This window comes from Oreochromis aureus, linkage group 16, assembly GCF_013358895.1.
Source record: "Oreochromis aureus strain Israel breed Guangdong linkage group 16, ZZ_aureus, whole genome shotgun sequence".
Taxonomy (NCBI): Eukaryota; Metazoa; Chordata; class Actinopteri; order Cichliformes; family Cichlidae; genus Oreochromis; species Oreochromis aureus.
This window is the reverse complement of record NC_052957.1, coordinates 21517532-21545402: the sequence shown is the minus strand read 5'-3', so window position 1 is coordinate 21545402 and position 27871 is coordinate 21517532. Positions and strand designations below refer to the sequence as shown.

The following is a 27871-nucleotide window of genomic DNA, read 5'->3' as shown; positions in this document are numbered from 1 at the left end:
AGCAAAGACTAAACAGACTAATCAAAAGAAAGATGAGACTATAGCAAAGTTTTCTTTATTTAAAAAGTTATTAAGCAGTGCAATTGCAATCTGTAGAACAAATTCAAGGCGCAGTATTTCCAGGAACACAGGTAACAACAGACAAAGGCAAAAATACAAAGTAAACCTGAGCTGCAGCGTAGTAGAGATGTATGGAGACTGAAGGCTGATTGGAGTTTAACAAAACTGTTCTAAAATGTTCAAATAACAAAAAAATAAAATACAAAATCTGTCCTTGGCACCAGTGTGAGTCCAGTTACATCATTAAAATACAAAGTAAGACAAATTAAAAAACAAACAAACAAATAAAATATGATATGCATGTACAAAAACACAAATACGAACAATTAAAATCCACGTTTTCCTCAGGATTCATTACTGACGTTTTTCAGTGATGTTATTTCAGTGAGATGAGCTTGACTTGCCGTGGTTGGAGCTGTAACAGTTAGCATCTCCTGCGCAGCTGCAGGACAGTTTTAATGCACATGCTGGCAGCGCTGTGCTGGGTCCAGGCTGGAAACCCTGTCACACTATGAGTGAGTCCCTGCTCAGTGCAGTGCTCTGTTAGGGAAACATACCAAGAGCAACATATTAGGAACTTCACTTTCATGCTCATGCAGGGTTAGCACAGCCTGGGGACAGAGCTTTGTGACCATGCACAGAAATCATGCAATACTGCAGTGGTTGCCACCTTGCTTATAGAGGAAGAAAGACTTTGGGATATTTAGAAAGCCAGAAAGCCTGTGTGTAATGTTTGCATGCAAGGCTGGGTTATAGAGGAATAATGTGCCTTCATTCATTATCCATTATCAAAAATTAGGTTTAAAAAAGCCACTGCTACATAAAGTCATGTAAAAACAACACAAAATGATTTAGTGTTGACACCACAAATCTAAAATCCACATACATATTATGTACATAACACTGAGAGACATTATGAAAGATATATAAAAGATATAAAAGGACAAGGCAGATGTTTTTTCTCTATATTTCTTACTGTCAACAAATCTCATGTAAGGCTCAAACCAGCACTGTTAGAATACACACACAGTGCTTCTGTAAAAATTTAAACCAGCTTTAGCAGATTTTGGGAAAGCACAGCTTATAACATTTATCGGCTATTTTGATATATAAACCAGTTCAAAAGCTTGTTAACACAAATATCTAATCACCCAACCACATTGCAGCAACTCATTGCATTTAGGCATGCAAACACAGTCAGGATGACTTGCTGAAGTTCTAACTGAGCAAGTGATTTAAATGTCTTTGACCGTGGCGTGATAGCGTTTCAGAAACCGTTTCAGAAACTGCTTTAACCTGATAGGAAGGTAACAGTAACTCATATAATGTTTGGTCGCAACCAAGGTATGCAGAAGACCATTTCTGAACACAACACGTTGAAGCTTGAAGCAGATCGGCTGCAACAGCCACTCTTGTCAGCTAAGAACAGGAAACTGAGGCTACAACTCACACGTGCTGACTAAAATTGGACTGAGAAAACGTTGTCTGGAATGATGAGTCTTGATTTCTGATGCGACATTTGGATGGTAGAGAGGGAATTTGTGGTAAACATAAAAAGACAGATCAATCCTGCTATATATCAACAGTTCAGGCTCATGGTGGTGGTGCAGTGGTGTGGGGAATGTTTTCTTGGCACACTTGAAGAGCATTATTTAAATGCTACAGTCTACCTGACCTGTCTATTGTTCTTGACCATGTCCATCTTTTTATGGCCACTTTGCACATCTTCTGATGGGTGCTTCAGAAGTGTATAGTGGAATATTGTTTTTAAATCGATATAACAGATAAACAGCTGAATGCTTATTTATACAGCAGTCAGCCTTGAAGTTACATAATAGGTAAACCGGACAGGTGTTTCCAACCATGTGATGAAAGCAAGTGAGTTGCTGCCTTTTAGCTCAGCTTTGGTCTCCACCAAGTCTTGAGGGATATTCCTGGTTGTCTGTCTCATGCCCGCTCCACTAATTATGAAAGAAAGTGTGCTAACTCTACTGCTTTGGTACTGAACATATAACAGTATGTGCGTGGACTATAAATAATAAGAGTGATCTGAAAAACAATAAAACACTGACCTGATTGCAGAGCTGTGGGCTACTACAAAGCTACTGCTAATTAATTGGGGGTTTGTCCATGAATCCGATTCAGTACGGAATGACCTGGAAACAAACAATATGTCCCAACTGGACTCCAATGATATCAATATATAAAGTTCACCTGGAAATGTTTTTACTTACTTACTAATTTTTTTCATAGCATCATGATGCTGCATGTGGGATTGAGTCAGGATGAACGATAGTTTTTAAACTACATAAACTTTTTGAGGACATTAATTGACAGAAAGGAATAATTCATGACTTGATTATACAGATAGTTGTTTCTGGACTGACACATTGCTGGTTTTATGCTTTTTACAGTATTTGCTGACAGTAAGACGAAAACAGGATATCACCAGACTTGTCCTGCAACAGTTTACAGGATTTCAAGGCTCTTTTTCCTGAGGAACAGAAGAGGAAGTCCTTGTTCCTGCTATAAGTAACTCACCAGATTTCTGCTCCTTTCTCTCTCCTCTCTGCCCCCCTGCAGTGTGTGAGACATTCCCTGGTTGGGGCGGGTATAAGAGAAGGGCTTCATGGCTGCCTCTGGGGTCCTGTACCTCTCTGATCTGGGAGGTTCTGCTGTGCGGTACCGCTCTGTAGTTTGGTCAGCCCTGCGGTATCTCTCAGCCTCGAGCTCAGAGTATGGAGGCAAAGAGTCCTCATCTTCTGGGCGGTTGCTAGGTGAACGGCTGTAATAACTATCGCTGCCCTTTCCTCTGGAGCTGCCTTTAGAGGGAGTGTCACTGTCCTCGTCCATCCTCCCAGCACCTCTGTCCCTTCCCCGGCCCCTCATCTTACTCTCAAGCATGCTGTTGAGCAAGGTGTCATCATAGGCTCTGCTTTGGGGCAGTCGAGATGGGCGATCACTGTCCCACGTGTCCCTTCTCTTTTGCAGTACTGGTGACGGGCTGCGGCGCCCCCAGCCATCATCTTCATTTCTATAGGAGCGCCTGGGAGGGCTGTAATCCCGCTCATAAGGCCGGTCTGAAGGCGCACCCCGACGTCCATGTGCGCTATAAGACTGAGCAAATTCCTCCAGCTCATCCAGAGAGCCCGTGCGCCCTCTTCTGCCCAACGTCTTTCTCTGCAGGTGCTCCGATCGGCAGTTCCACCTACAGCAAGAAGCAGCCCACGCTATACATGTTAATAACAGAACAAACAAAACTGGAGAAAACATTTATCTCACTAAGCAGCAACCTCCAGGGCTGACAAATGAAGCCAATGTGGAAAGGCTCACTCCAAAATTTAGAAAACCCTTGTAGACTCCCATGTTAGCTACTTTTAGCTGATGCCTTATTCTCACTGGGTCACCACAGCGGGATGCTCTGCACGTTTGACACAGGAATTTGTGTCTCCTCCCAGGATCAAACCAGGGATCTTTCATTTGTTGGGCAAAAGTGTAAACCACTACACTACAAGTCATTACTGCAGACAATGTTTACATCCTGGTTTAATCTTGCTTTTTAACAGCTCTTTTAACAATTTTTTAAAATGGTAATTACCTGTATTAACGTTCTATTCATGAACAGTTTTGGTGAGAGAAAATAGTGGTATAGTAACATGTCACTTTCAGGAGGTTTACATTTGGACTGCTTTTACTTACAGAGGGGGAAAAGGGTGCTACTTCAACCATTTATTCAGCAATCCATTCAAACTTTTCTGCTTGCATGATGTTTTTCACAATGCCACGTTTGCTGCAGGTGATGCAGTGAAGTACATTGAACAGAGTGGATCAATTATAATTTATTGTTTCTATTGGCAAAATTACATTCCTTAGCAAAATTTTTGGTTGACAAAAAAGTATTTCAGCCATTTTTTATGGTGTTATTGTGCTTTGTGTATGAATATCTTTGGATTCACTTTGTTTGAAGCAACATAAAGACTGATGTACCATGACCCTCAGAAACATCTACTGTCAAATGTTTTCTGGCATTAAACAGTAAACACAACAACCTGATAGAAAATCTTTGGAGTGAAGCATCTCTCCACCTTACCTGCGGTCCAGTTCATCATCTGAGTGGTTAATTCTGTCTTGTCTGAGTCTTCGGCTTTGTGTAGGTGGAGCTGCTCTCTGCACCGACAGGTCATCGAGGTCTGCGATAGGTGGAAGTGCTTTCATCTGGATTGCCTTAAAGGTGTTTCTGAAGTCTGTAGTCCCTCCATCATGAAGCGAGCTGAGCTCTGATACGCTCCTGGCTGCTGGGACAGACACATCACTAACATGATATTTGCTGTTTATACTAATAAAGTCATTTTGACTGAACAGCGGGCGGTATAAAGGTATGATTGCATTCAAGGAGGAGTAGGATCAGACGATGTTTTTTATTTTTCTAATTTAAAAAAGAATCATTAGGGAACAAATTAATTAACATTAATATGACAAATGCATGATCTGTCTATTATTATTATAAACACAGGAACTGCAGTGTATCCCATACATTCCACAGTGATGCCATTAATGCTCCATACATGTCTTTTAAATGCTCCCAGAAATGCTTTGGTAGATCTGTTTATGAAAACTGCACAGGCTGTCTCACAAACTTAAAATACTACATTTGATTATCTGTATGAACTGCTGTACTTGAAGCTGAATGATAGACACACTCCTCGAGAAGACTCCATAAAGAGATCGCAAAGATTTCGATTTTGCTGACAAATATTCTCCACTTTTACCCACTAAAGTGTATAAAACACATACTTATATTTGTGCACACTAAACTGAGTGAGCACAGCAGGGCAAACCATGACACTTACTCCCTGAGATGTCCTGATATAGAGCATCAACAATTGGGATGGGCAACATGGGCAACATTCTGCTGTTTCAAATTATTTCCTTTAATTTTAATTGTCTCAGTGAATTTGAGATTGTTAACACTGTCATTTGGATATGGTGGGCCTGTGGTTTTTAGATTAGGATGTGATGTGCTCATATTCCAGCCCCTATGTGGGATTCAGCTGATCTATTTTGTACAATTGTGAAAAATAATCTACACCTTCTTTAGATTATTAAAGTTATAAGTTTCAGAACAACGTAAAAAAATAATCTGGTCCTTCTCAGGTTCTAAAATTACCTCAGATGAACAACAACACATGACATATTATACTGTATTGTTATTTATTTAGCAAAAAGCTCACCCAGAAACAGTTTGTGAGAAAAATATGTACACCCTTCGTGCCTCTGTAGTCATTAACAGTGCATCATTCCACAGTGAGAAAGATTATTTACAAATTTAAAACATTCAAAACAGCTTCCAATCTTCCCAAGTGGACTTTAGTTACACTGCTCAGACCCTCACGCTCTACAAGCCCCAGTTAGCATGTTAAACGTTAAACTGCAGTATTAGAAACAGACTGAACAAGTATGACATGCTTGGAAGGGCTGCCAGGTACAAGCATCTTCTCTCTAAAAATATTTTCTTTTGGAAAGGTTTGGATAATTGCATCTAAATAAACCACTAGACTTTTAGAACAACGTTCTTTGTACACATGATGCCACGGTACTGGGTCTTTACCAGGACTGGGTAAAGTCCTCAAAAGACAGATCATGCATTTGTCATATTATTCTTTCCTTTATAATGATGATTTAAGTTCAAGTTTACACAGATTTAGTCTTGAGTTTTATTCATTTATGTTTACTTGTATTTCCAGGCTTTGGTTTCTTGTCTTTGAGGGTCGTCTTGCGTGTTTGTCTCATCGCTGTGTCTCGTGTGTGAGTCTGTTTGTGTCATTTGTGTTTACGTCTCCCTCGCTCAATGTGTGTCTCGCTCCCTCTGTTCCCTGTACCTGGTCAGGTTGCGTCTCAGTGTGTTTCTCGTACTTCCTGTTTTACTTTGATAGTCTCCAGTATTGTGTGCAGCATGTTCAGTTTTGTCCCGTCTCGTCAATTAGATTAGGTCCAGCTGTGTTCCCCAGGTGTTTCCTCTTTGCCCTGATTCCCTCTTGTGTGTATATATTGTCTGTGTCTCCCTCTGTCCAGCGTTGTGATCTCCCTCAATCACGTGTGTTCTGCCTGTCAGTTTAGTTTCTAGTTTCTCCCAGTTTGGTTTCATGTCCTTTGTATTTCCAGCAATAAAGCTGAGTTTTGAGTTCAGTCCTGCTTGAGAGTCTGCATTTTGGCTTTTCAATCCTGCCTGCCTCACACAGCCGTTATGACAGATGGAACCAACGTGGAGCTGTCTGGCTTTAAAGCGTCACGTTTGGAGAAAAGCAGATCAACATATATCAGCACAAACACCTCATACCAGCTGTGAAGCACAGGTCCTGTCACTTGGTTGCAGTGACAGGACCTGAAGGGCATATGACAAATGAAATTCTACACAGCCAGGCTTTTTTTTTTTTGCTTTAGCTGACTCGACAAAACCTAAACCCCAAGTAGGAGATAACAGGTATCATGATGGTGGCTTTCTCTGTAACGCCTCTGTGTGCACTCCCATAAAAAGGGGTGTTTCACCGATCATAAAACTCACTCCTACACAAAACGATCCCTGTGAGTGTCACTTATTCCAGACAGAGACATTATCAGATAATAATGACTACTTAACTAATCTGTTAAGTACGGCTTAACAAATTACATATTTCCCCAGAAGAGTTTATTCCACTTAAAACATGCTGCAAAATAAAAGAATCTGTTAAAACGACAATTTTAAGCCAAAACTCTCAACATAACCTGGTTCTAACATATATTCCGACTATATTTTCAGTACAAGTTACCATGGTGATTTAGCAAGGTAGAAAAAGAGACACAGACAACTCTGACTTGACAAAGCTTAGAAAAGAAGATGTGCTTCACATGTTTTCACATGACTGTGTGTTCTCAAACTCATTAAAAAGTGTGACTCCACAACTTAGCCTTGCAATTTGTGAATGAGAAAAAAGGGACACATGTTTTTTTTTTTCAAATATGGAAGGATTAGATGGCAACTAGTAAGAGTTAATTCCCACAAACCATGCACATAAAACACGCACATACATATAAACACACACACTGCCACACAGATTAAAGAAACTAGCCTAATCTGTGCAGGCTTACATTTGAATGCTGCCATCTTGCTGCGCGGAAACTGAGCCAGCTCCTTCTCTATGTAGTACAGAACTTTTATTGAGTCCTGGTCTGGACTGGCTTTGAGCCGGTAACCACTGCGCACTGTGAATGTCAACACACACACACACACACCTATAGATAGATCGAGAAAAACAAAACCATGCAAGGACGCACACAAACACTCTTGAGTGTGTAAAGTATACGAGACAAAACAACCTTACGTGTTAATAGTGGATTAAATTCAAAAAAGGAAAAAGAAAAGAACAGACATTTCTTCAGACATTCAGACCTTTCATTGTAGAGACAAGGACGAGAGATGATGGATGAAATGAAGGTTAGTCGTGTCAGTGTTTGACGAAGAGAAAAAGACAGCTGTCACTGAAGTTTCTATGTAAGACTATAAATAACGTTAATAACATACACCACTTGTTCAAATAGTCTCAAAAGAGCTCAAAAGCAGTGATAAAGAAGAGTGAATACTGAGCTCGTCAATACTGTTTCTGCCTCTCCAAAAGCATTAAAAAACAGTTATTGAATTTTCAACACTAGAACCGCTGATTGCAGTCATTTTGACCCCATCCTCCGACACTACCATCAAAGAAATCATTTCCAAAGAAATCAGTTAAGTTGTTCATTTTCATCTATTTTTTTAAATAATAATAATAAAAGTAAGATTTGACAAAAAATCCGTTTTTGGGGTTTTACAAATAATTTTGATTATTTTATTATAAATCACAAAGGTGAAATTAGAATTTTAAAATCCATCAATAAACCACGAGCACAACAAACAACACGATAACTACCATATGCAAATATTAAATATATATTGCATACAGGCAGCCTATAACTTATTTTGAAATTTTACCTGTAAAATTACGAAATAATTCTCATCGTTCAGGAACCATTTGAATTCTTCCTCTACCACTCACCTCCAGACAGGTTATTCTCCACTGAGGGGATCGAGTTGATCTTGGGGTCCGTGTAAGAGGAAGAGGCCACTGGGACCACAGTAGGTATACCAGGAATGTAATAGGGATACACAGGGACCTGAGCAGCAGGCTGTCTGCTCTTTGCCATCTTCCCCGCTTCATACACTGCATAAACAACACACTTTCATTGTTGATGTTAAAGAAAAGGGATATTCAATTTTAAAAAAAAGGACATTCATTTTTTAAAGAGGATGCAGGACAGTCATTGGGTTGTTTGTGTTACTCACGGTGTCGTGGGCAGCAGCAGGTGTCGGGGCAGCAGCAGCAGCGGACGTAGCAGCAGCAGGAGTGAGGACAGCACTGGCACCAGCAGATCCCCAACAACAGCAGGAGCAAGATGCTGCCCAGGACTACAGATCCCACAAATGCCCATTCTGATTTACATACAAAAAAAAAAAGGTCACAGTCAATGATTAAACACTCTGAACAGTGATTTAACATCACTACACCAAAGTGAGAAGTTCAACCAGTGGAGGTCAGCAAAACCAAGGTTTTCACATAACAGTCATATCTAATGGTAACTAGATGCAACTGAAATATGGCCACAACCATTAAAATAAGTCAGACTGGGCCAAACTCAAAGGGATTTGTGCAGTTTGTAACAAAAGCTCAATATTACTAATGTTACGTTAAAGAAATAAATGAAGCTGAGTGAAGAAATTCAGCTAAGGGGCTGAAAATTGTTCTCCAAAGTTCAAAGTCTTTTTTGAAATGTCTTTGTTTTTTTCAGATCTCAGCATTTGAATTCCTGAAATGTTATAACTGACAAAGGTTTGGGACAAAAAATAAACCCAGTCTCTGATTTTTCTATTAGGAAAATCTGATGTTTCTCCTCCACTGATGTACCCGGAGGCAACAGACCCCTAAAAACAGGAAACTTTAGGGGGACATCAAAGGAAATCAGAGTGACTTTTATCCGTTCTCACATCTTTGAACCATCCAAACCATAACAACAGACTTCCTCAGGGAGTGCCAACAGTCAAAATCCACAATCATAACTGGAGGTAAACAATAACAACTACAACTCTGTGAATTTGGCTTCATGTAGCTTCACTAACTAACTGACTGTGTTCATATCGGGCGTAGAAGCTCCAGCTACAAGGCTGTCATGTTTACTCAGTCAAATTTCTAACAAGTGAATGTACATTTGTTAGTCAAAGAGCGTTTTATCTGGTCAGTTGGAATCAGAAACATCAGGAGGCAATAGAAAAGCTGGAAAATGCCAGGCAGAGAGGCAGACATGCAGCGGAGGGACCGTACCTGGCATAATCTCCAAATCAAACTCAGGGAGTAGATCTTGCTGCTCACCTGTCCTGCCTGCAGAGAGAGGGAGAGGACAGGTGAAGGCCGGCAGAGGAAGCGGGAAGCGGGAGTCAAAAGGTCAGGCAAATTAGCAAATTTGGCAGAAGGCAGATGATTAATGGTCATGCACTATTTGGGGAATGAAAGTTTAAGTATGAAAAAAATGGGTCTGCATCTAGAAAATATCAAACTTATCAATGAAGACGTTTGTTGTTGACCACGCTGTCTGTGACAAACTGAAATGTCCATTAGATGGACTCCCGTGACATGTGGTTCACATGTTCACGTCCCAAAAGTTTGACCCTTTTTGATCTGGAGGTCCATTTACTTCCAATTTGTACCACCAGGATGTTTTATATAGATAATAACATAATATTCATTGTTCCCAGAGATCACTCTCTGATCTCTTGAACTACAATATGACCCACGTGCCAGACAGCAAGAGGTAGACTAACAAAAAGCAAGCCTTTATTAGATGCTGGCAAATTAATAGGTATAGTTGAACTGAGACTAAAGGAAACACAAAATAGAAAGGGCCACAAGGAGGCTAAACTAAGAGAAACTGCCAAACACCAACACAGAGTCGAAAAGGTGATTATAGCAAATACAAAGGACAAAGGAAGACAGGACTATTTATACACTGGGGGGTGATTGGAACAAGACATGGGTAAAGACAATGAGGACAATCACAAAGGAGCCAGTAAAACTGACATGAAAGAAAACCAACTTTCAAAGAAATCAGGAAATAAACAAGAGAAAATTACACTGCAACACAAAAACTAACACTAACAAGATGCCAGATAAAAGGCAGCACAGGAGGGCAAAGGCACTAACCAGAAAGATGAGACAGAGGGAGCAACAGATAGGGATCCCAAAAGGTTGATTCTGTTCATCTGCACAATAACAGTAAATTTGCACAATAACTGAAACAAGGGTTTTCACTTATTGTGCAAATACAATATTTGCACAATAACTGAAAACTTTTTTTAAAAAAAAACTATTAAAGCCTTATTTAAAGCCTAAATAACCTTTTTCTTTGATGCCATGCACAGTCAACGTGCCTCAGCGTTAACATTAAAACTGCACGCTGTTAAATGAATGCTGTTAATCATTTTACATGCATGCAGACACCCAAACACATGCAAACAATTGAGACGTGAGAGGCGACAGACAGGGAGGTTTGGAAACTGGGACACTGACGACACCAGGGCAATAATTTACCGCGCGAGCTCGTCAAAACAAGGTCATGCAAGTCGCGCTGCTGTGAAACAATGTGCCTGTTGTGCTCAATATGTATCACATAAAGGTCAAAATCAGAACAAAAATTCAAGGAAATTACTCGCTGAATACAGAAAGGGATCTGCAACAGGTGTGCAGGAGTCAGCTACAGATGTTTTTAATGTGCTTATTACGAGGTCTGAAAACACTGATTACAGTAAAGACTGGTTACTGTCTGATATGACAACATTGGTAGACTAAACAACCCCTGGTACTGAGGCTGCAGAGTGTGCTGAGTAAGCACTTATTAAGGAGTGGGGAAAAAAACAGTCTTGCTACCTTGGCCCTGCCTCACTTGACTGCATACCATCCGTAACCTGAGAGAGCTGAGGAGCTGTGCAGCTCCAAGAGGGAGGGGAGGTCGACGAGTAAGAAATGGAGGAGTGCACGAGAAGATTTTGCAAGGCAAAAGGGAGGGAAGGGGGGTGAGTGTGAAAGAGAACTGATTTCACGAGTAAATGTTATCAGCGTTCAAGGTGCTGGTGAGCAAAAGAACACGCAAAGAATGTTTTTTTGATCATGTGCTGTCATATTTGAACTGTAGCCTAAATATGGAGTTAGAGCCAAGCAGCAGTTTAGTAGTAACGCTGGTGAAGAAAGTTGAATATAAGTACCAGAAACTTTTAAAAACAACCAGTTTGGCACAGAAAAAGTTTTACACACTTTCTAATTCTGACTTCAAAATTACAACATTCACAAGCTAAGAAGTTCAGCACTAAAGCCAAATGAGTCTTGTTATTCTCACACGTTTAAGCCCCTTCTCTCCTGGGAGATGACTGTAATCAGATTAGTGTTAAACTAAGGAGGGCTATATGAATGAGCAGACTTCACAAGCATCAGTCTGACCTAACTTAAAGGGAGAAAACCAGTTTGAGTAACTAACAGATCACACCATCAGTTACTTTTTTAAGTGTTTAGTCATATTTATTTCACATCAAAAGCAAAACAAACAACCAAGTAGACTTTTTGATCCTGGAAGTGCAGCGCAACAGCAACATCAAAGCACCATGCCGTGTTCCTGTATAAGTCAGAAGTTGGAATTTCCAAGTTACCAGTCGGAATTTGAATCTGGAACACCCCCTCACCTCAGAAAGTCGGAGCAGTCCCATCAACCCTGAGCTAACAATCCTGTTTTCCCTGGCTTTTTCTGGAACCTGCTAACTCAGGAGTGACGTCACTCCCAACTTCCTATATTCCAGTTCCGAGGTATCTGGAATGTTGCTTCAGATATATTCATTCACACAGTCAGGGTTCATAGGCAACAGACCAAAGAAACCAATCCTATCAACCAGGAAGAGATGGCTAATCTCTCTGATGTCACAGTTGGGAAGTTTATCCAAAAAAAAAAGGATGCTATTATTAGTTGTTCGATAATATCCTCATATCTACTTGTGCTTCTACTGCTATCCTCTGCTCTATGTTTCACTCTGTGTGTGTTTGTCTTTTAGCTCCTTGTGTGTGATGGTGACACATGCAGAGCGAAGGAGCGGAGAGACGGGACGAATGAAGTTAACATTACTTCTTATGTTACTATAAGCAGTAAAAGTAAGTGCTAATTCATCTGAATGATTCGTGTTGGCAGTTAGCACTTAGCTGTTGTCCCATGAGCACAAGCTACTGTGGATTTTTTTAAAGTGCTTTGAAAGGTCCACCAAAACAGCAGCCTCCAGATATTTTGGCATTGTGTTTGAGAACTACTGAGTAAAGCTTGAAAAAGTAGAGAGAGAGGGAGAGGAAGGGGAAGGGGAGGGACAGCAGGAAAGGGGAGGAATTAATTTGCCTATTCCTCAACTGTACATGCTAATTGAGGCAAAAGGCTCAATATTTTCATCTAACTGTATTGAATACATCAATGCTTGGAGGGGGACCTTTAACAAGCTCTTGTGTGGTCTGAAAATAAATACAAACAATCTTACTTAGTAAAAATGCTACTTCAAGATTTACAGTAAGTCATGACTCTCTGATCTTAGTGCTGAAGTGTTGGGAGTTTAGTGTAGATTTGGGAGGTTTGTATAATGATTAACCAGTGATACTCCCCAAAGAGCAAACGCCACACAGACAAACATGCAAGCTCCCCTGCAGTCTCTGAGCCTCCTGACATACTGTGTAACTGACCTGAGATGTAACGGCTCCACACCGGCTCTCTAAAGCGTGCGACCGGCTAAAGAATAGAGTCTGTTAAGGATCATCGAGGGCATGTAAAGAGGGAAACACCATTTAGCTGTCTCCATGGAAACCGTAGTAAGGGCATTCAGGAATGCAGCACAATTAAGAGACCACTTCTAAAACCTTTACCAACAACATGCAGGAAAAAACTCACAAACAAACAAACAAACAGAAAAATATAGGTTAATTTTCTCAGATGCTTACCGAGCACCAGTAATTCCACCTGATCCTCGTTCTTCCCCTCCAGATCATCGGCGATCACAACTTTGCAGAAATACACACCGCTGTCGCCCCACTGCAGCTCCCCAATACGCAGGTCTGCTTCTGCACAGATTACAAAACAAGGACAAAGATTATATTTCTACATATTTACAAATATTAATATGTCAAATGGCACATCATGTTCACAAAGCAAACTTTTTAATGCTGCATTTTTAAAATTCAAGTGGAATCATTTAACACTGACCCAATAAGACTGTGCCCCAAATTTGAGGACTATGAACTGGAACTCTTTTGAGATCGATGACATGCTATTGATTATTCAGTGGGAAGTGAGAGTATTTTCCCCCGCTGAGGTGGTTATGCTTATCTCTTTGTTAGAATTATAAATCAGAAAGTCTGAATTCATCTAAAGATCCAAAAGTTATAATTCACGTTTGGACTCAATCCTGAATTCAGAGAGGGAGAATGTCTTCTTTACAATCTTTACAAAAACATGTTCAGTTGAAATGCGAGGAAGTGTAAGTCATCAACTGGGTGTTCTTAACAAAACACCACAAACTAATCTGGATCTTAGATATAATTCTATTTCCAAAGACTCATGGTGTGGAGAAAATTTGTTAAGAGTCCTGAAGTCAGTTGTTTGTTTGTTTTTAATGTCAGTAATGAAAAAAATACTGCCAAACATAAAGAAAGTTATTATCGGTCTACATGTATTTCCTTTGGCCTTTATTGTTATTGGATTTTGTGACAACAGGAGGGCGTTGTTGACACATTTAAATGGCAGACGTGTTTTGTCCTGATAAGAAGCCCACATATGAATGGGCGCGAGGGCGGGGGCCTCTATGTGGTACTGCCATTCTTGTAGGACTGAAGCAGAAGAGATTTATTTATAGAAAACCCCGTCAGCTCTGACTCATGTGTGACGATCAAACAGCTGCAGAGTCCTTCACCTTATTTCACTGAGGATAAAAGTGGTGACATTACTGTTTATGATGCTGATGTCTCTGCCTTTGTAGTGCTCAGCCAGCGTCATGGAGGCTCCCTGGGATGATGCCACTACCCGAACTGTGCGGGTGTTGTCGGAGCACTCGAGGTGGGACTTGGGTCCCAGCGCTGAGGTCTTGATGCCCAGGGTCTCCGAAAGGGAAAAGGACTCCTGCGTGTGGTCTCGACAGTAGGACTTGTACCACCACTGCACCACCGGGAGCTGGACAGAGGACGTCTGGTACTGACACGAGAGGACCACGGACTGGAAGAGGATTGCATACTGCTTTTCCTTCTGCACTGAGACATGCACACTTTCACACACGCACACTGATGGACACATACAAGCAAAAAGAATAAAGCACAGGTGCTTTTGTTAATCTACTAAAAATGGACATTAGAGCAGGGCGATATGACCAAAAATATTTATCACGAGATACATTTGAAAATTTGCGATAACGATATAACTGACGATATAATTGACACTAGACAAAATACTTTACAACTCCACAACTTTATTAGTGCAAAAAAACCCCATCAATGTATTTTCACTTAAACAAGCAGCTGTTTTTTATGTGCATTAAAGTTATATAAAAATGTAACAGTGCAAATTCCTTGCTGACAGTTTAACCAAAAGGCATTTCCAGTGGAAACTGGCCGACATGTCCTCAGTATAACCATGTATAATATCCACAAAACCTAAAAAGAGGTTATACACACACAATACGGTAATATTATGTTGAAGCACAGTACGTATCACTCCGCGAGGCTCCTGCCTTAGCCGTAATGCTCCGACAATCCATCAAGCGGTGCGGGTTCGTAGCTTAGCAAAGTCGTACTGAAACATTTGACAGATTTTCGAGCGCCGTGTACCACATAAAATCGTTTCGAGGTCAGTAAACACAACCAGAATTCATAAATAAGGCGCACGGGATTATAAGGGGCACTGTCGATTTTCAGAAAAATCAAATGATTGATTTTAAGTGTGCCGTGTTTTCCAAAAAACACGGTAATAACGACGGCCCGCAGCATTTTTACAAACCAATTCTGGTTCATCCGTTTCGCTCTTCTCATGTGTGTATGTAAACATAGGCACTGCGCATGCGCATTTTACCCATATTCTATCGCGATATTTCATTTTCCTATCGTTGCCCAAAATTACACCGGTATTACCGTGAACGGTATGATATAGCCCAGCCCTAATGGACATATCAGTTCAGTTTGACTATTAAGTCATGCAAATGGTAAATATGCTCGATGCTAACTTAAGCAAGTCAGTTCCACCTATTCTGCAGAATGAAATACAGAGTTTACAGACTCATTTTTTAGTCCAACCAATATAAGCGCCAGATCTGAAAACACACTACAAGCATTAAAATCCGTCCCATTTAAACAAAATTAAACCTTTAACATATTTGTTAATCAATAAATTATGTAATAACAATGAGAGGAGCCAATATGTTTAATTTCAGAACATACTGATTTGCATCAATTTTACTTGGTTAGTAAGTCAAAGATCTGATTAGGCTTTACACCACTACTTAGTTGCAATTTTATTATTAACTAGAGTTATAAACTACAGTCTTTAACAAAACTTACATTTAAATCTTAATGAGCTATATTAGACAGCTTTACTGTCCACTACTTGGTCATTTTGAAGGCTGCAGCTTTGTTGGTGTTAAATGATAATGTGACATTTGTGTTATTGGGGGTGGGGTCACTCTGCCCCCCTCAACTGACTTCTTTCTAGTCAGTTATTGCAGCTCAAGCTCAAGTTAATTATTCTCTGAACAGTCCCTGCTTTAGCAGCAACCTCAGTAAGTAGTACAGCTAAGGGTGCTGATTTTGGAGTGCATGTGTCTATGCAAGTGGAACGTTGGGAAGTGTCTTTGGAACGATCAGCACGTGAAGCTAGTTTGCTTGTAATCATGGATACTAGATCATGAAGAAGATGTGAGTGGGAGTGCAAATGGTCTGTCTCTGTGCTAGTCCAGTGATAAACTGGCAATCGCACCCCTCGCCCCGTTGGAGCTGGGATAGGGTCCCACCCTCTTGTGAGCCTTAATTGGCTGAAAAAGATGGATGGATGAATCATGATGAATAATGAATCAGCTTGTTTTCAGAGGATGAGTTTATTGCCTCCTGTAGCACTCTTTTGAATGCAAATATAATGCATCTTACTGCGAATTTCAGTTTATAACCTGTGTTTTGTGGACACTGCACGTCAGCTGCCTGTCCATTTCACATGCTCTGAAGCCAACCCTGTAATAATTTGCTCTCTGTCATCAAACTTCAGGTGAAGGAAAAGATTGCATAACTAGCGGAAGGTGATAAACTGGCAGGTGAGTCTAGATAAGAAAAGTTTAAAAACAGTAAAATGATGCAAGTGACAACTTTATGAGCAAAGCAACAGCTGCATCTCATCTTTATTTGTACAGATGACTGATGATGACTGTACTTCGGAGAAACTGTCATTATCATCATATCAAAACCAAAAGAAAGACAGGAACAGAGATTAAATGCGTGGGGGTCCGCTATTGCTCGGTGCTGGGGTCAGGAAGGTTAAATTCCAGTGTGCGTGGGGGGCTGGGGAGATCTAGGGAGAGGCAGGAGGTTGTCATCACAGAGGGAGGGGGGTGGAGCAGTCTGATGGGGATTTTCTGGTAGTCATATTAGCTCTAGGTGGGGCAGGAACTCAACTCTAAACATGTCCCAGAAGACAGGAAATCAAAACAAAACCAAGTCCACCAGCCTGCATCTCCTCAGGGCCAGTAAGAGGAGAATACACACTGTGTTTAGACATTTATCTAAAATGAGCACCTCTATGGCATTCTTCTGAAAAGACATCAAGTTTCCCCATTTCCAGGCAACAGTTAGGACTGCGAATAACTATTCTTCCCCCAGAAGGGAAACCCAAGGTAGAGGAATGTCATCACTGCTGGGTTTTTATCTGTCTGTCTGAATGTCAGCGGGATTACGCAAAAACTACCAGGCTTAATTCCAGAAAAATTGGTGAGGTGGAGGAAAGAAAGAGCTCGTTGCATTCGGGTGTGGATCTACACCACATTCTTTGAAAAGGATGTGTTATCCGAGTAATTGATTTTGTCTGTGAATCCTGGGAAAAGGGTTATAAAGTCAAGCTGCTGTGTTTTCTTTTTTTCTGATATGTCCAACAATCCAAAACTCAAAGAAATTCAATTAAGAATAAGAAGAAGTTACTTTCAGTTGCTGTCTTGTTAATAAGGAGTTGCCACATATTTGATCTGGCACATTTCTTTTACACCAGATGCCCTTCCTTACACAATCCCAGAGGGATTTGGGTCTCCTCCCAGAATCTGACTAGGGATCTTTCAATTGTTGAGTAAATGTGTAAACGACTATACTATGAAGCCACAAAAATATTGGTATATAAGCAGCAAATCTTTCCATTTAGAAGCTTAAACCAGAATGAATAAATCAACAGAAAAAAATCAACAATAATTTTAATAACTAATTTATTAGTTAGTCATAAATTTTCCTGGTTTTCTCCATGTGGGCTAACATGGAGCTAAAAATAAACTGAAACAAGGAGTTACAGATATGACACTGATGACATCTTAGTCAACTTCTCCATTAAGTGAATAATCAGCATGCTAAAGCTTCGTCAGCTTTGTGTTTTTAACATTAAGTTGAGGCCAGCTGGTCGACGTCATCAGCTTACTTCTTCCTCTGATACACTTTAACTGCACAAACAGGAGGAAGGGTCACCAAGCTCCTAAATTCCTGCCACAGAAAGCTGTGGTCTTCCCTTTATTTCTTTTTTTCATGGACCAGTCCATTGTTAGGGCTTCCCCTCTCCTGTCCCACTTGAGCAAGCGAGAGGGGGGAGGAGGTCGCAGACTCCCAGCCAATGGGAGTGTCAGGCCTTCCTCCAGCTGGATGTGAACAGACCAATTAAGCACAAGAGATTTAAATCAAACCGTTAGCCGATGAACTGGAATTCATGAATATCATGAGTTTGAGGTGAGAGGAGTGAGGACTGCAGTAACTGCTGACATGCATCATGATTACACCTGTTAACCAATGTTTACTGTCTGCCATGACTCACTGTAGGCTAATGACTGGGTTTCAGAGGCAGTAGACAGTCACACCCTCACCACCTGCATACAGTGGAAAGGCCTCAACACATACAGGCCTCAATTAAAGATTAGATGCCAGTTTAAACCGGGGTGAACACAGTATGTGGTCGCAAATGTTTCCCAGGTCAAAGCCCTGCTCTTGGAAGCTGCACGTTTCCTGAGCAGTCAGACTTTTCCTCTCCAAAGCTGTCACATTTCCTGCCTTTACTTTGCAATACATTCCTTCACATTGACTCATTAGCCCAACAAAAAGTGATAAGGATGAATATAGCCACTGCAGTTTCACAAAACACTCACAAAGTTCACAAGAAGTGAGGTGAGGAGCCCATTCTTCACAGATGCACCATCATCAGTACATTTCCAGCCTTCCTGGGTTTGGTACACTTAAATATACACACTTACATATATAAAGTACATAGTGGCCTTATATTTACATTTTGTATAACTAATCGGTCTGACTAATAAAGCGATAGTGTGATGGATCACTTGTGTTATTCTATAACTCAGATGAGTTTCTTAATATAAATAACAAAGACATGCATCATTTTCTTGTATTTTAGATTCAGAAAACAAACAGAAGTGCCTATTTTTCAAGCACATCTACCTGAAAATAGCTAAAATACATGTAGTATTTACTATTGTACTCCAAAAAGTACTTTCATAGAAAACACAACAGCATAAAGAAGTGCCTGTAATAGCAAAGCTATAACACACTAATCAGTAAAACATCTTAGGACCACAACATACGACCGAAACAGCATTAAATACCAGACAAGAATTACTTGGGCTGCTCTATAAATGTTAATGGAGCAAACCATCGCTGTAATTGAGTACCTATTTCTCTTTATTCACTCAAATAAAACAAAAAGAAGGCTTTACTGAGTCCTGTGTAGCCCCTGGGTCTGGGATAAGCACGGAGTTAACATGGGATCAACCTGTTGCGCTTTAGCCGTAAAGAAAACACATTTTAACCTTTTATTTTAGATGGTAAGACTTACCTGAGGCTCCCAAAAAAATAGCCAGCCGGTAAACGTTCATTATATTGTCCGTTTTTATAGTAACGAGTAGTTTAACCGTTTGTTGGTCATGTCGTTTTCCGCTAACTGCGTCTGCTGCAGACCGGACTCTGACTGCGTCTAACGGGACTGTACCACTTCTCAGGGAGGTGAGGCTCAGCACAAACACTGCACCGCTCTCAGACAACTTCAGCCTAAAATTTCGGCACAAAAACAGCGTATGTCACTAAGTGTCTGGGTTGCAGGATAATTTTGGTTCCTGCATCGGGTTGATAAGAGGGGTCTGCAGGGGCGATTCTAGGCTCAAACTTTTAGGGTGGCTCAGCCCCAATCATAATAGTACAGTGCCCTACAATTAAGATTAATGGAATATGCTGCTTGCAAACATATTCAACCTTTTTCACCTTAGTAAATCTCAGTTCAATTATATACACATTACAATCGTACTTGCAAAAGCAACCTACTCATTTGTATCACCTATTTAACGTCAGATTTAACATCAGATGACCGTTTTTGAATGCTTAAGTTATCAAACCTAAAGCAAAGGCTTAATCATGTTGATCAGAATTTACCAAAGCAAGCTGAAGAGCTACTTTTAGTGCACAGTACTGGATGTTAATCACATTACTGTAATCGCGTTACATTTTTCAGTAATGCAATAATGTAACTGTTATTGTACTAAATTAAGTAATTACATTACAGTTACCATTATGTCTTTTTTGCATTTCAAAAGTTCTTTAGTTATCTGAACACTATGTGGATAGAAAGAAAAAAACATCAAACCTATATGTTTCTTCTTCTTTCTGCAAACTTCCACAACAGTCACCTGATTTCAGTTTTTGTGCTGCTGAAGGTAAACGGTGTGGTCTGGTGTGGTCTGAAACGTTTCTGGAGAGGAGATATGGATATCGTTTATTAATTAATTTGTTTATTTATTGATCAAAATACTGATCACGGCAGATGACGGCAAACTGCAAATGCATCCAGGACAGAAATAATCACAAAAAGTTGATTCTGTTCATCTGGATGTTGCGTTTTCAGCAGGAGAAATGCTTCGTCACTCATCCAAGAGACTTCTTCACTCCCAGCTGACTGTAGGCTTCCATAACCTGTAAAGAGTACATTTGCATAATGACTGTACGCTGTTAAGTGCCAGGAGGATTGCTATGATTTATACATACTAAGTGGGTGCCACAACGCAAAAGATGTAACTCGTGAGGCCAGGACTCCGCAGTCTATTTACACCTAACAGCCAGTGGCCATGCCTTCATGATGAGGATATGCACGTCCTGGACAGTGAGGAACAATGGTTTGAACAGGGAGTCAAGGAGGCCATTAACATTACAGGGAAAGACCATCTCTGAATCGAGGAGGGGGCCTAAGGGTGCATCTTTCCCCATCTTACAATGCTGTGATTGCAGCCATTCCCCAACTCTCTGTAAATGATACTCATCGCCATAGATCAATCGTCATTGATCAATGGCCACCGATCAATGGTCATGACAATTGTCATATTAATGATCAAGGAACTGACCTCACAGTCAATTGTCCATCGGTTTGCTAGTTTTCGTCATTGTGCAAAGGTACTGTTTGTAAGGTTGGGGAAACCTGCAGTCAGCTGAGACTGAACAAGTCACTTAGATGAGTGACAAAACGTTTCTCCCACTGAAAACGGTAGGCTCCTTAGGAAAAAGCCCCACAAAGTGCAAAGAATGAGAATAATGTCGCTGACAACACTGTTAGACCCACCATACAAATCACTTGGTTTCTTTAGCCCAACAAAGTCAGATGAAGCAATAGAATGACTCAACTTTGAACGTGTGAATACAATAGGGTCTAGAGAGTCACATTCATCTCCAGCATCACAGGATGCTGTAGCTGAAAGACCTGGTCAGTATTTTTGCTTTGGTTTAAAATAGCTTTTATAGCTATGAGCTATTATGTGTACACGCAAAGCCTTGAGAAATAAACCTTTTTTTTAACCAACTACTTGGCAGGGCCGAACATATGCAATAAGGAAGCACACAATATCAATGTTTTCTATGTATACTTGATTTTATTTAGAGCTGCATAAACACATGTAATATTAAGATGCACAAGCTCAATTTGTGAACAAAAAAAGCCATCCCACAGTATATTGTTTGCTAATGATTTTATTTTCTGACACAATACAAGAGTTGAGCAAAACATAGCCGAATCACAATTTTTGGTTTTGTATAACACCATAAAACAACCTTTTTAGTTTAAAATAATGAACAAGAAGAAACAACAAATTAGTAAGTTTTGTTAGAAAAATAGCTAACAGCATACACTTTCATCTCAAGCATAAAAAGGAGCTGAACTCAAAAATACAAAAACAACACATTTTGCATTATGAAAAAAAAGTAAAAAATGCACGAACTGACCAATAATGGCAGTAAATGTATCAATAACAACAAACTAACATTTATGATAAATTTGAACATGGGATTCAAGGATTAATCAAACTTTTTGCGAAAATTAACACTAATACATTTTTTATATAGGCCATGTTCACAGCAAATCAATGTCCTTCAAGAAAATCTGATCATGTGATGGTGTATTACAGCAAAGTTGTGTAAAACAAACTTACTGAAATTTGTTCGGTCACGGAGTTAGCAATAAGGTCTAAAGTTCCAGTTAATACAGAAAACTAATGGAATCAAATTATGTTTTCTTTTTCTTTTCTTTTGTTTTGTTTTACAGCCTGCTAGTAACAAAGTGCCCAAAGATGCTATTTCAAATTGGTTCTTTGCTAAGTTGCCTGCAGCCAAAACACTGGGGCGGCTGTGGCTCAGATGATGGAATTAGTTATCTACTGATTAGAAGGACAATGGATCAATACCTGACTCTTCCTGACTCTTCCAGTTGCCTCTGATGTATCCATTGGAATTTGAGTAAATGTGGGTGAATGTTAGAAACGGCTGTTTCTAACATTCATGAATGTGTGTTAATGAAACTTGTAGTAAAAAAGCACTTGCTCTGATGAGTAGAAAGGCGTTAAACAATGCATTTATAATTTTCCCTTTGGATTAATCTGTGAGTTAGGTGCTTTTTGTTGGCCTAGTATATTGTTGTGAAGTTTGAAGATGATCCATAAAAAAAAGATTATATCTTTACAACTTTGGCAATAGACTGCTAACAAGGAGACAAACAGACGCGCGAACTCGATTACATACTCTCTCCCTTCAGGGGCAGAACAAGGGGTAATTCAAGACTTTTGCGCAGTTTTGTAGTAATCAAAATTCAACTTAATGACTTCCATCAGTGTAATGTATGTTGAGTTAGCTCAACTACCTATGGTGGTAACACGTACAAACTCCAAAACACGTACAAACTCCAAAAAGCACATACAAACTCCAAAGCATGTACAAACTCCGAAGCACGTAAAAACTCCCAAACAAATGCAAACTTCTAAACACAACGGAAGTGCTCCAGGACGCTAGGGGCAGTGTTGAGTTCGATTTGCAAAATAAACGGCAAGTTTGTTGCAAACACATGGAGTTGGATAGGATAAACACCTGCAAGGATAGAACGACCACGCTTTATAAGAAAGGTAATGTGCAAACTGTTGTTCGTTTGATTTGTTTTTAATTACTATAAACGCTTGGTTTATGGTGGAGTCAAATCTGACTTTAGCTAACAGTCAGTGTGCTTTGCTCAGAGAGAAGCTCAACACTGCCCCTAGCGTCCTGGAGCACTTCCGTTGAGTTTTGGAGTTTGCATTTGTTTTAGAGTTTGTACATGCTTTGGAGTTTCCACATTCTTCGAAATTTTTATGTGCTTTAGAATTTGTACATGGTTTGGAGTTTGCACGTGTTTTGGAGTTTGTACGTGTTTTGTCTCTAGGGGCCGCTGTAAAGCTAGAGTGGTCTGGCCATGAGTCTTCCAGGTTGCTATTTCTATTTTCTCATGATGCATTCAATTCAGTTTTATTTTATTGAAATAGCGCCAAATCACAACAACAGTCTTCTCAAGGCGCTTAATATTGTAGGGTAAAGACCTTACAATAATACAGAGAAAATCCAACAATCAGATTACCCCCTATGAAAAAGGACTTTGGCGACAGTGGGAAGGAAAAACTCCCTTTTAATAGGAAGAAACCAGCTGGGCCTGAGGGGAGGGAGACAAGGCAAAAGACATTAATTCATTTTGCAGGTTTCACTTAAGCAGTAAAAGATTTTTACTGGTTTCTGTCACTGTAATCAAGTCGATCTCGGCTACCACCATAGCGATCACCGCGGTCATCTCGACTGTAATCGTCAAGGCGATCTCGGCTACCGCGATAATAGTCACGGCGATCATCAAGGCGATCACGACTTCCACCATAGCGTTCACGTTGATCATCCAGGCGGTCCCGGCTACCACCGTAACGATCGCGCTGATCATCAAGGCGATCTCGACTACCACCGTAACGTTCGCGGTGATCATCAAGGCGATCTCGACTACCACCGTAACGATCGCGCTGATCATCGAGGCGATCTCTGCTACCACCGTAACGATCACGTTGATCATCGAGGCGATCTCTACTGCCACCGTAACGATCACGCTGATCCTCGAGGCGATCTCTACTACCACCATAACGTTCGCGTTGATCCTCAAGGCGATCCCGGTTACCACCATAATGGTCCCGCTGGTCGTCCTGGTACCGGTGAGAGTCTATATCACTGCCCTTGCCTTCATACCTTTCTTTGCTGCTATTGTAACTGTACTGATCATCTGCAAACTTCTGCACAACTTCTTCGACTCTGGAAATGTTTTGAGGTGCCACATCATTAACCTCATTCTGGCTGGCCTGTTTTTTCTCGCTGTTTGACTTGTCGTCCGAGTATGGTTCTTCACCTTCGGCAGCATCTTGGTCGTAATACCTCATTTCTTCTGGGGAACTAGGAGACAAACACATGAAGGAGTTGGATGGTTGATTGACCGAGATACTTTCAATAATTGTTTTAATCAAAAATTGTTTAAAAGAATTTGCAATGACAGAAAAATCTAGAAAACACAGTACGTACCCCTCAGGATATTTATTCTTCTTGCTCCTTCTCCGATAAAGACAGATGATGAGAATCCCCACCACCAGGAGCCCTGCGAGGACTCCTCCTATTATAGCTGCTGTGGATCCAATTTTCATGCTAGCTGGAGAAAAAAGTAAGTTAATATAGTTCGGTCAGGGTTAAACCTTTCATCCAGGGTTTAAAGCTTTACTTAGAGCTATTTCTGATTGTCAAGTTATGTTTTGGAGAAGATGGATTTCAATTGCAATTATTTCAATTATTATGTCAGGCAATTTAAATCACATTGTCATGGTAAAATAATAAAATGATAACCAATATGGCAGCAGTCCTCAGACCAGCTGCTTCTTTTTATAATGTAATGAGAACTCTGCACTCACTGTGATGGCTTGTCAACCACAACTTGTTGGCCAATGAACATAGCTAACAAACAAAACTAAGACTCTTTGAAACTAAGACTGGACAAAGTTTACAAAATGGACTCAATGTTTTCTTTAATATGATTTAATATGATGAGTGACCGAGACCATAAACACATCAGGAAAGTCTTTACAGTGGTCAAGTGAAAAGCTGCTTTCTCATAGACCTCTATAGGACCTGAAGATTTTTATTAACCACAACTATTGCCCCCTGGTGACCATTAAAAAGAATGCAGGCTTAAAGCGCTTCCATTTTTGTTTTGTTTATTTTGTCATATATCAACATTTCAGGTTTTAGCCAACTAGGTATCATGAAATTCTGACTTATTTATTTCTGTTCGAATTATATGTGTCTGAATTTTGAGATAATAACCAAAAATGTCAACCCAGCTCTACGTAACAATCCCCAGCCCCCACACTCCCATATTTAGAAGGTAAATACTACATTTGCAACTAAGATGTCATCTTGTTATCTACAATGAGTGTGTAAGAAACATTGTTCCAAAACAGTCAACTGTTGCTGCTGGTGTAAATGAAGAGAATTGGAAACTGCAAAACTGAATGAAAAGAAGTTGGAATGCTCACCAGGCATCACAGCCAAAGTAAAGTTGCAGCTGGCAGAACCAATTTGATTTTGTGATGTGCAAATATAGTACCCAGATGTCTCCCTTGTTATATTGAAGAGAGATAGGACTCCATCCTCTGAAACATAATGACAAAGATTAGCTGAAACAGTGCAGAGTAATGCCTTTTTTCCAATCCACTGTATTTACACAGAGCACTTGAAAGTGACATATTTCTAGTAGAAAAGCATACTTTGAGTTGCTTTAGGTGGAAATTGTCTGGGACTGTTGTCGACACTAAAGCTCTTCCAGTCGTAGGTGGGTTCTGGGGATCCTTCCTCAGACAAACAGGTGAGTGTAACATTTTGAAAATATTCTGCACTTCCCTGAAGCTTGCAGATTGGTGGAGAGGGACGGACTACAAGATAAAACAAGTTAACATAAACAAATGTTTTGATTTTACATCATTTCTGAGATTATATTTTGGAGTGTAAGAGGCTAATCTATCAGTTTGCTAATTCTCACCCAGGACCAAAAGGGAGGTGGTGGCCTGTGGTTTTCCATCATCATCACCATATATAAGGACACTGCACTGGAAATGGCCGTTTTCCTGCATGGTGAGCTGTGTTAAATGCAGTGTGCTCACTCGAGTGTCAGGTTCAACGTCCAAGGATGCTCTGCCTTCATAAGATGGGGAAATTTCAACCGGTTTGCCATACCATGCAGTAGCCACAGTTTTCTTGAGAAATAAAAACAAGCATAAGATATCTGCTTAGTTTAATGCTGAAAGTAATATTTGTAAATATTACCACATACAGTGGGCTACATGCAGAACAGCCTGTAAAACCCTTTACGGCATGCAAATGTGGCATATGTATGATTTTATTCTATACAGGTAAAAGGCACTGTTTTTGGAACTAGCTAGGATTAGCTGAGCTACCAGCTTGGGCAAATAAAAACTGTATGTAGACTCAATCCTGTTTCTGGGTTATCTGATAGGTGAAGCAGTAGTTTATACACATGAAACCATACATGAGTCATTCACCTGTTCGTTATCCACTGGGACAAAGATCTTTACTTTATGAGTAGGAAGGAACCATGTTACATTCAAGTAACGTGTAGAACACATCTTTGTTTTCATAGAAATTCTATTTTACTAAAACTGTAACTGTCTGTTTTAAGACTATAGCATATTCTATATTAATACTATTAATCCCAAAACAGCCCTAATTCTTGAGTAAAATCAGTACAGTTCTACATAAACATATATTTAGTATTTAGTGTACTAATTTCTTACCGTTGTATCTCCAGTTTTTTCTGGGAGGACGTCCCATTTCAGTATATATTCAATGAAGGATGGATTTGCAGGGACCCAGGAGCAGGTCAAGTCAACACTGCCCCCTTTTTCAGCCTCATATTTACTTTTTGGAATGGACACCTGGATACTCCTGCAGTAGGACAGCACTGGAATAAAAATGAATAAATATGATAATACATAACCAGTGTATTTTAGTTTCTTGTGCTTCTTTAATAATCACTTGAAAAACTAGTTTCAGGAATATGACCGACTCAAACTTTTACATTTATTTCAAGGCAGCTGTCGAAAAGAAAAATCTGAATGTCTCCTTTGAGTAAAACGATATCCTGTTCCAGGTGAGTAGCAAGAAGTTGGGTTAATGATTAACACAGGCGATAATACCATAAAGGTGTGGCAATGGTTTTCACAGAAGAGAAATAACATAAAGCATAAAGCGTACCTGTGAGTATCAGAAACAGCTTTCCCCATCCAAGCTGCTTGTCCATCGTCGATTATAAAAGAGAATAAAAAGATCCAGAAAAACTGAAAAAAATGAAAGTTTACGGTTTCAGTCCAAGAGCGAGAGCTCGCCTAACCTTCACGGTGAACTCCCAGGTGTGGAGAAGTTGACTCTTCCAGGTAATAAATTAGCAGCTACAAGTCACATGTCACCTCTGCTCCAATCACCGATCTGTTTCGCTTTTGATTAAACTTAGAAACTAGAGCTGAAAGTGATAAGCAGGGAATACACACGAAAAAGAGCTTATATTCAATTTAACATACAGACAGATGGACAGATGTAAACAAAACAACAGAAAACAACAAAAAACTTCATGTGTCTCTCTCAAGTGTTTCAGTATTATTAACTTACAAAACTGGATGGATTTTGGATTTTGACCTTCCTGGAAAGTGAGATTGTCTGTCAGCAGCTGCTGTTGTGCTCAGTTTGACCTGCAGGATGCAGTGTTGTATTGAAAATGTTATAACAAGCATTATCCAGCAGCTACTCTAGCACACCCAACATAAAAAGCAAATGAATGTAATTGAACAAATAAGAACCTTTTTGTGTTGGCTGAAGCTGAAGCTGTTTGAAAAAGAAATTACTGTATGAGGCACTTGAGCAGGGAGGGAGAAGTGACCTTCGCTATAGTACAGCGTGCTCGGTCAGAGGCTTTGTGGCATTCAGACGCAGCCCTTGATGATGCAGTCCTACAGACTGATGAAGTCTTAAAGTATTCAGCCTTTCTTAGATGTGAGGTTGAAAGCTTTAACCACTGCGGTTTAGCTTTA

The 27871-nt window shown here is 40.1% G+C and overlaps 2 protein-coding genes and 1 long non-coding RNA gene across 7 annotated transcripts; 1 reads left to right on the top strand and 2 right to left on the bottom strand.

Annotated features, from left to right (window-relative positions):
* Positions 1-33: 33 nt before the first annotated feature.
* Positions 34-19387, bottom strand: ildr2 (immunoglobulin-like domain containing receptor 2). 5 transcript variants are annotated; one of them, XM_039600185.1, is made up of 10 exons: positions 19255-19387; positions 14139-14468; positions 13137-13256; positions 9447-9503; positions 8414-8560; positions 8127-8291; positions 7186-7299; positions 4151-4355; positions 2602-3268; positions 34-600 (listed from the first exon to the last, which is right to left on the bottom strand). In XM_039600185.1, the coding sequence occupies exons 1-10, from the start codon at positions 19292-19294 to the stop codon at positions 565-567; spliced, it is 1881 nt and encodes a 626-aa protein (XP_039456119.1). In that variant the 5' UTR covers positions 19295-19387; the 3' UTR covers positions 34-564. The 5 variants fall into 5 exon arrangements, with proteins under 5 accessions (XP_039456119.1, XP_039456120.1, XP_039456122.1 ...); XM_039600186.1 differs by having other exon boundaries at positions 4151-4352; XM_039600188.1 differs by lacking the exon at positions 7186-7299.
* Positions 19305-26733, top strand: LOC120433632. The gene is made up of 4 exons (XR_005608679.1): positions 19305-19421; positions 24344-24438; positions 25814-25901; positions 26596-26733. It is a non-coding gene; the product is annotated as an uncharacterized LOC120433632 (long non-coding RNA).
* Positions 21410-27201, bottom strand: LOC120433631 (cell surface A33 antigen-like). The gene is made up of 7 exons (XM_039600190.1): positions 27042-27201; positions 26582-26748; positions 25810-26023; positions 25538-25702; positions 25307-25423; positions 24303-24426; positions 21410-24176 (listed from the first exon to the last, which is right to left on the bottom strand). Exons 1-7 carry the CDS (start codon positions 27085-27087, stop codon positions 23474-23476), a joined length of 1536 nt encoding a protein of 511 aa, XP_039456124.1. The 5' UTR covers positions 27088-27201; the 3' UTR covers positions 21410-23473.
* Between the last annotated feature and the right edge of the window lie 670 nt (positions 27202-27871).

Bases quoted from the DNA above. Each gene is read 5' to 3' on its own strand.
- LOC120433631 (XM_039600190.1), bottom strand. From the start codon at position 27,087: ATGGACAAGCAGCTTGGATGGGGAAAGCTGTTTCTGATACTCACAG. The intron at 26,749-27,041 runs GTACGCTTTATG...TTTTTATTCCAG, and splicing joins GCTGTTTCTGATACTCACAG to TGCTGTCCTACTGCAGGAGT. The intron at 24,177-24,302 runs GTACGTACTGTG...TTTGTCTCCTAG, and splicing joins AAGAATAAATATCCTGAGGG to TTCCCCAGAAGAAATGAGGT.
- ildr2 (XM_039600185.1), bottom strand. From the start codon at position 19,294: ATGAACGTTTACCGGCTGGCTATTTTTTTGGGAGCCTCAG. The intron at 13,257-14,138 runs GTAATGTCACCA...TAATCTGTGCAG, and splicing joins AGACATCAGCATCATAAACA to AAGCAGACCTGCGTATTGGG. The intron at 8,561-9,446 runs GTACGGTCCCTC...TATGTAAATCAG, and splicing joins TGATTTGGAGATTATGCCAG to AATGGGCATTTGTGGGATCT.